The 12,352-nt window shown below is 49.3% G+C and overlaps 1 protein-coding gene across 1 annotated transcript in view; it reads left to right on the top strand.

Moving 5' to 3' along the window:
- Positions 1–2,688: 2,688 nt before the first annotated feature.
- Positions 2,689–12,352, top strand: part of dhx36 (DEAH (Asp-Glu-Ala-His) box polypeptide 36) — a 99,750-nt gene continuing 90,086 nt past the window's right edge. The window contains exons 1-4 of the mRNA XM_078564333.1: positions 2,689–2,985; positions 8,971–9,098; positions 10,315–10,477; positions 12,004–12,042. Of these exons, the coding sequence (XP_078420459.1) occupies positions 2,773–2,985; positions 8,971–9,098; positions 10,315–10,477; positions 12,004–12,042 (543 nt within the window). The 5' untranslated portion in view covers positions 2,689–2,772. The remainder of the gene's footprint in view (positions 2,986–8,970; positions 9,099–10,314; positions 10,478–12,003; positions 12,043–12,352) is intronic.

Raw genomic sequence — 12,352 nt, 5'->3', positions numbered from 1 at the left:
ACAAAGCAGCTTTCATGACTGGCACCCCATCCACAAACATTCACTCCCTTCACCGCCGACGAACAGAGGCGGAAGTGTGTACCATCTACAACATAGTCTGCAGGAACTCACCAAGGCTCCTTTGACAGTACCTTCCAAACCCATGACCACTACCATCTAGAAGGACAGAGGCAGCAGACACATGGGATCAACACCACCTGGAATTTCCCTTCTAAGCCACTCATCATCCTGACTTGGAAATATATCACCATCCCTTCACAATCACTGGGTCAAAATCCTTCAAGTCCCTCCCTAACCTTCGCCGCATGGACTGCAACGGTTCAAGAAGGCAGGCCACCACTTCACAAGGGCAATTAGGGATGGGCAATAAATAATAGCCTAGCCAGCGATGCCCACATCCCATGAATGAATGAAAAAATATCTAATCCTTTCTATTGGGATTTTTCCCACAGAGGTTACATTCATTCCTTTCTACTGGTTTTTGATGGGATTATTCCTGTATAAGGGTATTTCTGATGGGATTATTACCACATGGGGTGTTTGTGCTGGTATTATTCCCACAGTGGGGTATTTGTGCTGGAAGTATTTCCACATGGGGGTATTTGTGCTGGGATTTGTACTGGGGCTATTCTCACAAGGGGTTCTTGTGCTGGGACTATTCCCAACTGGGAGCTATGTGCTGGGATTATTCCCACAAATGGGTAATTGTGCTAGGATTATTCTCAATTGGGTGCATGTTCTTGGAATGTTCCCACCTGAAGGTGTTTATGCTGGGATAATTCTCACATGGGGTATTTGTGCCGGGATTACTCCCAAGAGGGGATTGTTGTGCTGATATTATTCCCACAGATGGGTATTTGTGCTGGGATTATTCCAACAGGTTGGGGGGGGGGTGGGTGGGGGTGTTTATTTGCACTGGGATTATTCCCATGTGGGGTATTTCTGGGGTTATTTCCACAAAGGGGTATTTATGATGAGATTATTACTACAGGGGATATTTGTGCTGGTATTATTCCACAGTGGAGTAGTTGTGCTGGGATTATTCCCACATGGGGGCATTTATAGAGGGATTATTCCCACAAGGGATATTTGTGCTGGTATTATTCCCAATGATGATATTTCTGATGGGATTATTCCCACAGAGGTTATTTGTGCTGGAATTATTCCCACAGAGGTTATTTGTGCTGGAATTATTCCCACAGTGGGTCTTTGTGCTGGGATTATTCCCACAGTGGGGTATTTGTGCTGGGATTATTCCCACAGTGGATACTTGTGCTGGGATTATTCCCACAGAGGTTATTTGTGCTGGTATTATTCCCACAGTGGGGTATTTGTGCTGGGATTATTCCCACAAAGGTTATTTGTGCTGTTATTATTCCCACAGAGGGTATTTGTGTTGGGATTATTCCCACAGTGGGTCTTTGTGCTGGGATTAATCCCACAGGGTGGTATTTGTGCTGGGATTATTCCCACTGGGGGTCTTTGTGCTGGGATTATTCCCATCGGGGGTATTTGTGCTGGGATTATTCCCACAGGGGGTATTTGTGCTGGGAGTATCCCCACAGGGGGTGTTTGTGCTGGGATTATTCCCACAGAGGTTATTCATGTTGGGATTATTCCCACAGAGGTTATTTGTGCTGGAATTATTCCCACATGTGGGCATTTGTGCTGGGAATATACCCACAGAGTTTATTTGTGCTGGGATTATTCCCACATGGGGGTATTTGTACTGGGATTATTCCCACAGGGGCGTATTTGTGCTGGGATTATTCCCACAGAGGTTATTTGTGCTGGTATCATTCCCACAGGGGGTATTTGTGCTGGGATTATTCCCACAGAGTTTATTTGTGCTGGGATTATTTCCACAGCGGGGTATTTGTGCTGGGATTATTCCCATAGAGGGTATTTGTGCTGGGATTATTCCAACAGGGGGTATTTTGCTGGGATTATTCCCACAAAGGATATTTGTGCTGGGAATATTCCCACAGGGGGATATTTGTGCTGGCATTATTCCCAGAGAGGTTATTTATGGTGGGATTATTCCCACAGGGGGTATTTCTGATGGGATTATTCCCACAGTTGGGTATTTGTGCTGGTATTATTCCCACAGGAGGGTATTTGTGCTGGGATTATTCCCACAGTGGGTATTTGTGCTGGGATTATTCCCACAGTGAGGTATTTGTGCTGGGAGTATTCCCACAGGTGGGTATTTGTGCTGGGATTATTCCCACAGAGGGTATTTGTGCTGGTATTATTCCCACAGGAGGGTGTTTGTGCTGAAATTATTCCCACAGTGGGGTATTTGTGCTGGGAGTATTCCCATAGAGGATATTGGTGCTGGTATTATTCCCACAGAGGGATATTTGTACTGGGAGTATTCCCACAGGAGGGTGTTTGTGCTGAAATTATTCCCACAGTGGGGTATTTGTGCTGTGATTATTCCTACGGAGGATATTTATTATGGGATTATTCCCACATGGGGTATTTGTGCTGGGATTATTCCCATGGGGGGTATTTGTGCTGGGATTATTCCCATGGGGGGTATTTGTGCTGGGATTATTCCCATGGGGGGTATTTGTGCTGGGGTAATTCCCACAGGGGGGTATTTGCTGACCTCAGGCAGGGTGGTCAGAACTCTCTGTGACGTCAGAATCAGTGGACGGCTGCTTGTGACGCCATCAAGCTGCGCCGCGGGTTTTTGCTCCTCCCGGTTCCCGGTTGCTGCCGTTACTCACTCCCCGGCTCCGAGCGGGTTTTGCTGCCTAAAACACCATGAGTTCAGGTTATCGGAGAGACTGGCGGGGCGGCGGAGGCGGAGGAGGCGGCGGCGGCGGCGGGGGCGCGCCCTCGGCCGCTGGGGGCTGGGAAAGCTCGGCGGGCGGGAGAGGCCGGGGCCGGCATCCCGGGCACCTGAAAGGCAAAGACATCGGCCTGTGGTACGCGAAGAGGCAGGGCCAGAAAAGCAAGGAGCAGGAGCGGAGTGAGGTGAGGGCGGGAGGCTAGCACGGAGCATCGAGACACACCGCCCGGCCCGGCTCTCCCCCAACCGACCCAACCCCAACCCCCCCAACCCCAACCCCCCCAACCCCAACCCCCCCAACCCCAACCCCCCCCCCTCCAACCCCCCCCCTCAACAACCCCAACCCCCCCCAAACAACCCCAACCCCCCCCCAACAACCCCAACCCCCCCCCAACAACCCCAACCCCCCCCAACAACCCCAACCCCCCCCCAACAACCCCAACCCCCCCCAACAACCCCAACCCCCCCCAAACAACCCCAACCCCCCCCAAACAACCCCAACCCCCCCCCAACCCCAACCCCCCCCTCTCCCCACCAACCCCCCCCTCCCCTCCCCTCCAACCCCCCCCTCCCCTCCAAACCCCCCCCCCTCCCCTCCAAACCCCCCCCCTCCCCTCCAACCCCCCCCCTCCCCTCCAAACCCCCCCCTCCCCTCCAAACCCCCCCTCCCCTCCAAACCCCCCCCCCCCCCCTCCAACCCCCCCCCTCCCCTCCAACCCCCCCAAACAACCCCAACCCCCCCCCCAAACAACCCCCAACACCCCCCCCAAACAACCCCAACCCCCCCCCAAACAACCCCAACCCCCCCCAACAACCCCAACCCCCCCCAAACAACCCCAACCCCCCCCCAACAACCCCAACCCCCCCCAAACAACCCCAACCCCCCCCAAACAACCCCAACCCCCCCCCAACACCCCCCCCAAACAACCCCAACCCCCCCCAACAACCCCAACCCCCCCCAAACAACCCCAACCCCCCCCCCACAACCCCAACACCCCCCAAACAACCCCAACCCCCCCAACCACCCCAACACCCCCCCCCCAAACAACCCCAACCCCCCCCCCAACAAACCCAACCCCCCCCCAACAAACCCAACTCCCCCCCCAACAACCCCAACCCCCCCCCACAACCCCAACCCCCCCCCCACAACCCCAACCCCCCCCAACAACCCCAACGCCCCCCCACAACAACCCCAACCCCCCCCCAACAACCCCAACTCCCCCCCAACAACCCCAACCCCCCCCCAACAACCCCAACGCCCCCCCAACAACCCCAACCCCCCCCCAACAACCCCAACCCCCCCTCAACAACCCCAACCCCCCCCCTCAACAACCCCAACCCCCCCCAACAACCCCAACCCCCCCCCAACAACCCCAACCCCCCCCCAACAACCCCAACCCCCCCCACAACAACCCCAACCCCCCCCCAACAACCCCAACCCCCCCCAACAACCCCAACCCCCCCCACAACAACCCCAACCCCCCCCACAACAACCCCAACCCCCCCCAACAACCCCAACCCCCCCCCAACAACCCCAACCCCCCCCAACAACCCCAACCCCCCCCCTCAACAACCCCAACCCCCCCCCCAACAACCCCAAACCCCCCCCAACAACCCCAACCCCCCCCCCAACAACAACCCCAACCCCCCCACCCGACAACCCCAACCCCCCCACCCGACAACCCCAACCGCCCCCCGATAACCCCAACCGCCCCACAGCCTGACCACCCTGACCCCCCCCCCCCCCAACCTCCACTGCCCCGACTCCATCTCCATCTCCCCCCCCATCTCCATCCCCTACCCCCACACCCGACACTCCCACCCCCCCACCCCACACGCCCCAACCCCTATATCCAGAATCGCCCACACACCCCCAACCCCCAGCCCAATCCCTCACGATTTTAAAAATTCATTCACGGATGTAGGCTTCACTGGCTGGACCAGCATTATTGCCTATACCTAGTTGCCCAATGTGAAGGTAGCAGTGAGCTGACTTCTTGAACTACTGCAGTCCATGTGGTGTAGGTACACCCACAGTGCTGTTAGAGAGGGAGTTCCAGGATTTTGACCCAGGAACAGCGATATATTTCCAAGTCAGGATGGTGAGTGACTTTGAGGGGAACATGCAGGTGATGGTGTTCCTATTTATCTGCTGCCCTTGTCCTTCTAGATGGTAGTGGCTGTGGGTTTGGAAGGTGCTCCCTAAGGAGCCTTGGTAAGTTTCTGCAGTGCATCTTGTAGATGGTACACACTGCTGCTTCTGTTCGTCGGTGGTGGAAGGGGTGCTAGTCAAGTGGGCTGCCTTGCCCTGGATGGTGTCCAGTGTTGAGTGTTGTGGGAGCTGCACTCATCAAAGCAAGTGGAGAGTATTCCATCACACTCCTGACTTGTGCCTTTTGGATGGTGGACAACCTTTGGGGAGTCAGGAGCTGAGTTACCCGCCACAGGATTCCTAGCCTCTGACCTGCTCTTGTAGCCACAGTGTATAGATGGCTAGTTCAGTTTCTGGTCAATGGTAACCCCCCAGGATGTTGATAGTGGTGGATTCAGTGATGGTAATGCTGTTGAACGTCAAAGGGGATGGTTAGATTCTCTCTTGTTGGAGATGATCATTGCCCGGCACTTGTGTGGCGCGAATGTTACTTGCCAATTGTCAGCAGAAGCCTGGATATTGTCCAGGTCTTGCTGCATTTGGACATAGACTGCTCCAGCATCTGGAGTCGTGAATGGTGCTGAACATTGTGCAATCATCAGCGAACACCTCTGCTCCTGACCTTATGATGGAAGGAAGGTCGTTGATGAAGCAGCTTAAGATGGTTTGGCCAAGGACACTACTCTGACGAACTCCTGCAGTGATGTTCTGGAGCTGAGATGAGTGATCTCCAAGAACCACAACCATCTTCCTTTGTGCTAGGTATGACTCCAACCAGTGGAGTGTTTGCCCATTGATTCTCATTGACTCCAGTTTTGCTAGGGCTCCTTGATGTCACACTCGGTCAAATGCTGCCTTGATGCCAAGGGCAGTCACTCTCACCTCACCTTGGGAGTTCAGCTCTTTTGTCCATGCTTGAACCAAGTCTGTAATGAGGTCAGGAGCTGAGTGGTCCTGGCAACCCAAAATGGGCGTCAGTGAGCAGGTTACTGCTAAACAATTGCCGCTTGATAGCACTGTTGATGACCCCTTCCGTTACTGATGATGGAGAGTAGACTGATGGGGCGGTAATTGGCCGGGCTGTATTTGTCCTGCTTTTTGTGTACAGGACACACCTGGGCAATTTTCCACATAGCCGGGTAGATGCCAGTGTTATAGCTGTATTGGAACAGCTTGGCTGGGTGCATGGTAAGTTCTGGAGCACAAGTCTTCAGTACTTTGCCGGAATATTGTCAGGGCCCATAGCCTTTGCAGTATCCAGTGCCTGCCTTCAGCTGTTTCTTGATATCACGTGGAGTGAATTGAATTGCCTGAAAACTGGCATCTCTGATGTTAGGGACCTCCCGAAGAGGCCGAGGTGGATCATCCACTCTCACTTCTGGCTGAAGATTGCTGCAAATGCTTCAGCCTTATCTTTTGCACTGATGTGCTGGGCTCCCCCATCATTGAGGATGAGGATATTTGTGCAGCCTCCTCCTCCAGTGAGTTGTTTAATTGTCCACCACCATTCATTATTGGATGTGTCAGTACTGCGGAGCTTAGAGCTGATCTGTTGGTTGTGGGATCGCTTAGCTCCATCTATCACTTGCTGCTTATGCTATAGTCTTATGCAAGTAATCCTCTGTTATAGCTTCATCAGGTTGACACCTCATTTTTAGGTATGCCTGGTGCTGCTCCTGACATTCCCTCCTGCACTCTTCTTTGAACCAGGGCTGATCCCCTGTTGGACCCCAGTCATCACATTGCTGATAATCGAGAGTAGACTGATGGGACGGTAATTGCCCAGGTTGGGTTAGTCCTGCTTTTTGTGTACAGGACATACCTGGGCAATTTTCCACATTTGCAGGTAGATGCCAGTGTTGTAGCTGTACTGGAACAGCTTGGCTTAAAGGTGCAGCAAGTTCTGGAGCATAACTCTTTGGTACTATTGCCGGAATTTTGTCAGGGCCCACAGCCTTTGCAGTGTCCATTGCCTTCAGCCATTTGTTGATATTGCGTGGAGTGAATCAAATTGGCTGAAGACTGGCATCTGTGATGCTGTGGACATCACGAGGAGTCCGAGATGGATCATCCACTCGGCACTTTTGGCTGAAGATTGTTGTGAATGCTTTAGCTTTTGCGCTGATGTGCTGGGCTCCCCCATCGTTGACAATGGGGATATTTGTGGAGCCTCCTCCTCCAGTGAGTTGTTTAATTGTCCACCACCATTCATGACTGGATGTGGCAGGACTGCAGAGCTTAGATCAGATCCTTTGGCTGTGGAATTGCTTAGCTCCGTCTATCACTTGCTGCTTCTGATGTTTGGTATGCAAGTAGTCCTGTGTTGTAGCTTCACCAGGTTGACACCTCATTTTTAGATATGCCTGGTGCTGCTCCTGGCATGCCCTCCTGCACTCTTCATTGAACCAGGGTTGATCCCTGGCTTGATGGTAATGGTAGAGTGGAGAATATGCCGGGCAGTGAGGTTGCATATTGGGGTTCAGCATAATTCTGCTGCTGCTGGTGGCCCACAGCACTTCATTGGATGCCCAGTCTTGAGTTGCTGGATCTGTTTGAACCATTTAGCTTGGTGGTAGTGCTACACAACACGATGGAGTGTAACACAATGTGAAGACGGGACTTCACCTCCAGGTCACTCCTACAAATACTGTCATGGACAGATGCATCTGCGGCAGTCAGGTTGGTGAGGATGAGGTCAAATATGTTTCTCCCTCTTGGTCATTCCCTCACCACCTGCAGCTGTGTCCTTTAGGGATACGTCCAGCTCGGTCTGTTGCGGTACCATTGAGCCACTCTTGGTGATGAACATTGAAGCCCCACCTACCCAGAGTACATTCTGCACCCTTGCCACCCTCAGTGCTTTCTGCAAGTGGCGTTCAACATGGCGGAGCACTGATTCATCAGCTGAGGGAGGGCGATATGTGGTAATCGGCAGGAGGTTCCCTTGCCCGTATTTGACCTGATGCCAAGAGACTTCATGGGGTCTGGAGTTGATGTTGAAGACTCCCGGGGCAACTTCCTCCCGACTGTATACCACTGTGTTGCCAACTCTGCTGGGTCTGCCCTGCTGATAGGACAGGACATATTCAGGGATGGTGGCGGTGGTGTCTGGGACATGATCTGTAAGGTATGATTCTGTGAGTATGACTGTGAGGCTGTTGCTTGACTAGCCTGTGAGTCAGCTCTCCCAATTTTGGCATCGGCCCCCAGATGTTAGTAAGGAGGACTTTGCAGGGCTGGGCTTTCCGTTGTTGCTTCCGGTGCCTAGGTCGATGCCAGGTAGTCTGCCTGGTTTCATTCCATTACAGTTTTCAGAGAAGCGTTTTTCCCCAGTTGGTTTAATTGGACCTGACTGACTGTACCTAGTACTGATTGCATTTGAATTGTAGAAATACTTGATTCCTGCTAATAAATCATTACTTTATGATTTTTAGGGGCAGGAAGAGGCCATTTAACACCTTGAGCCCCCTGTGCCATTCAACTATATCATGACTGAACTGTACCCAATTCCATTTGCCCACCCTTGCTCCATATATCTTGATAAGCTTACTGAACAATATTTATATCAGTCTAGAAAGGTGCAGTTGTTCCCTAGAATCCATAGCGTTTTGAAGGAGAGTTTCCAGATCTGTAATGCACTTTGTGTGAAAAAGCATTCCCTGATTCTTGCTCCTGAACAGCTGGCTCTAATTTTAAGATTGCGCCTCTTTGTTCCTGATTTTTTTTCACTGAGAAAGTGCTTATCCTCACAAATACTTTACTGATGATGAGTAAGTTGAACATTTAATTGCACTCTAAAATAAAAGGAAAATCCTGCAGAAAAATACCCAGCAGGACTGAAGGCATTTACGGAGAGAGAAACAAAGTTAATGTTTCAAATGTGTGACCTATTTCCAGGACTGGAAAAATTAACAATTTTAGAGAATTAATTATCCTTTGGGTATTTAAGGTAAGATGCCATTGCTCGAATGAGTTGACGCATTAAAAATACTGTACTGCTCTTTTTGCCTTTCCACAGAGGGCAGTTGTGCAGATGGATGAAGCAAGAGAGGAACACATCACCAGACTACTGAATTCTGTCCAGACACGGAGTGACTACAAAGACCAACGTGCCTCACTGTCAGCTGACTCCAGCAAAAACTGGAGGTAACTCAGTCAGCTTTTTTTTTGACGTAATTTCTTTAAGATTAAGAGGACATGGCTTTAGGGTGAAAGGGGAAAGGTTTAGGGGGAACTTCTTCACTCAGAGAGTGGTGAGAGTGTGGAACGAGCTACCATTGACGTGGTAAATGCGGGCTCACTCTTAAGTTTTAAGAATAAATTGGATAGATACATGGATGAGAGAGGTCTGGAGGGTTATGGACTAGGTGCAGGTCAATGGGACTAGCGGAATAATATTTCGGCACAGACTAGAAGGGCCGAATGGCCTGTTTTCTGTGCTGTAGTGTTCTATGGTTCTATACAGCCATTTTACATTTGCATCCTCTATTGTGGTGTGTACATTCGTACAGTGCTTTTTGAAAGAAAATGTGTCATGCTCTTGAGCTGTAAACTGCAGGTTTTCCAGGCTTGTACATGGTTAGAGCAACAGTCACACTGGCAACTTATGCCTCCTCTCCCTCTGGTAATTTCTGGGTTGCTGTGTGGCTCCACGGCCAAACAACTTAGAGGAAATGTTGCTAGCAAGCCTCTTAGTTATGTCAAGTCGCTATTAAAAAGCAGAATAAGAATAAAACTGGGTGGGCCACCCAGCATCGACCTAAACAACTTATAAGGCAAAGGTGTCATCAGCCCTGCTGACCCTGCAAAGTCCTCCTCACTAACACCTGGGGACTTGTGCCAAAACTGGGAGAACTGTTCCACAGACTAGTTGAGCAACAGCAGGACATAGTCATATCACCCAATCATACTTTACAGCCAATGTCCTGGTCCTGTCTACCTGTTGAGGTGGGTACGAAAGGTCCCATGGCAAAATTCAAAGATGAGCAGGGGAGTTCTCCTCGTGTCCAGGTCAACATTTATCCCTCAACCGACATCACTAAAACAAACCTGGTAATTTACCTCCTTGCTGTTTGTGAGACCTTGCTACGTACAAATTGGCTTCCTTGTTTCCCTACATTAAGGAAACAAGGAAGCCAAACAGTGACTTCTTTTAAAAAATACTTAATTAGCTGTGAAATGCTTTGGGATGTCCTGCGGTCATGGGAGGTGCTATATAACTGCAAGTTTGTTCTTTATGCGCCTGCATCATTAAAGCAGATTAACTGGTTATCTAACTCATTGCTCTCTGTGGCAAGCTTCTGTTCTATTTCTGATTTGTTTCTGAATTTTATTTCACCACCACCCCACTGCCCCATCACAGAAGTGCATGTCCCTCCACTTCAACCAACAAGGAAACTAAACCAGAGGCCAGTGCTGACCTAGAGTACCTCTTCGAAACCATTACTCAGGATGTGTTTTTGGATGAGGAGCTGAGGGAAGACCTTCTGAAGAAGAAAACGAGTTTGAGATATCTGGAGATGAAGGTATTGATGTTGGGATTTTGGTCAATCTAAACGATAATATGTCACAGCGAATAAATGGTGGGGAGCATTAATCACACTGAGGCCTAACCTGTGAAGCTCAACCTTTAATGGTTTGTCATTTGTTTCCTCCTAACCTGTCCCAAGCATCAGTAACTTGTAACATGCTCCACATTACTCCTGAGGGTATTTCTTACAAAGTTTCTATGTAGTCAAACGAGAAATTAATGTACTGGCTGATGCAGTTGATTTAACTTACTGTCCTTTCATCCATGGGACCTGGATTTAAATCCACCTGGATTTATGAGTGAATGTCTCCTTTCCTCTGGCTGCATGAATTGAGTTTATCACAGTTCCTTGTGGTTGTAGTCCACATCACAAAGCTGTTCGTAATTCAAAAGCCTCCTGTGATGAGGCTACAAGAATTGTTGTTCTAGGAAATTGAGGGGAAAATGGTTGTACTGATACAGTTAGCGGGCCATTTTAAGAGGAATATTAGCGGGATAGAGTCCGTAACATAAAGTGCAACAAGAGGACTTTCAGCCCACAGTGCCTGTGCCAGCCCTTTGAGAGAGCTACCCAATTAGGCCCACTCCTTCCCCTCTTTCTCTGTATCCCTCCAATGACTTGATCACTGATCATGCCTGAAAAATACTTACAAGATATCCACTTCCAGCCTGAGAGAGAGAATTCATGCAGCACACAGCAGGAGGCCATTCAGCCCATCATGCTTGTATCAGCGTTAATAATTTAAATAGAAAACCAGAATGACGGTCAGCCTTCAGTGTGACTGCTTTGTCTTTGGAAGCATTCATTTTTAATATATTTGAGAAGCTGTCCAGTAGAGATGCCAATTACAGCTGAATTTATCGTTGTAAAAATTTCAAGTAAACTGCAAGTACTGCCAAGCTGAACTGTCTCCCACAGAAGATGGTGGGAGGATGGTGCTGATCTGTCAGCTGCTGTGAAGAGGAGAATAAAAAAACCAAGCTGACGTTAATATCAGAGTTGAAGGATCTAAAGCTGAACTGTTCAATTTCTCTTTACAACAGAAACATCAATAACAACTTGGATTTATATAGTGCCTTCAGCGAAGGCCAATAAAAACGTCCCACAGTAGCGATCTTTTTAAAAAAAAACAAGATTTGGTACTGAGCCACGTAAGGTTGGAGAGACGGCAAGGTTCGGGAGGGAATTCCAGAGCGTAGGGCCTAGCTGAAGTCATGACATCCAATAGTGGATGAAGGAAATCGAGGATGTGGAGTAGCTAATGAATCAGCTATGTGTTTCCAGTTTCATTTCTGGGTTTTATTTACCGTAGTACTATCCAGAGTCAGAATCTAATTGTCCAAAATAAAACGTCACTGCAACGTTTGTAATAACTAACTGTGCATCATTTATTTCAGTCTGTAGGTAAGCCTGTAGCACTTTTATCAGAATCTAGTTTCCTGAATATAGTTGTTGCCTTTATATGATAGAAGTAACACTGTAATTTCTTAATCCATAATATTCCCATTTTATTTTCTCAGAGATTCCGGGAAAAACTCCCCTCCTACAGCATGAAGAATGTAAGTGATATTTTTAAAATTTATGAATGTCAAGCAGGCAATTTTCTTTTGCAGTGATTTATGTAGTTTAGGAGATATATGCTGAATATCAAATATATCCAAACCTATGGCCAGAAGGCCACATAAACAACCTACCCTCTTCCCTGGGAGTCCCGTCAACCTGGCTATAATGTCTACGTAACTTGGCTCCATTAATGTTTGTTTGTATTTTTATATGTCTTTGAAAAATATTTTGAGTTCTGTAGTGTCAGCTGATTTCCTCCATTGTGACAAAGGATTGTTAGCCTGGTGACAGTAACTTCGCTCATGA

This window comes from Cetorhinus maximus, chromosome 19, assembly GCF_964194155.1.
Source record: "Cetorhinus maximus chromosome 19, sCetMax3.hap1.1, whole genome shotgun sequence".
NCBI classification, from domain to species: Eukaryota; Metazoa; Chordata; class Chondrichthyes; order Lamniformes; family Cetorhinidae; genus Cetorhinus; species Cetorhinus maximus.
This window is presented reverse-complemented; position numbering and strand designations above follow the sequence as displayed.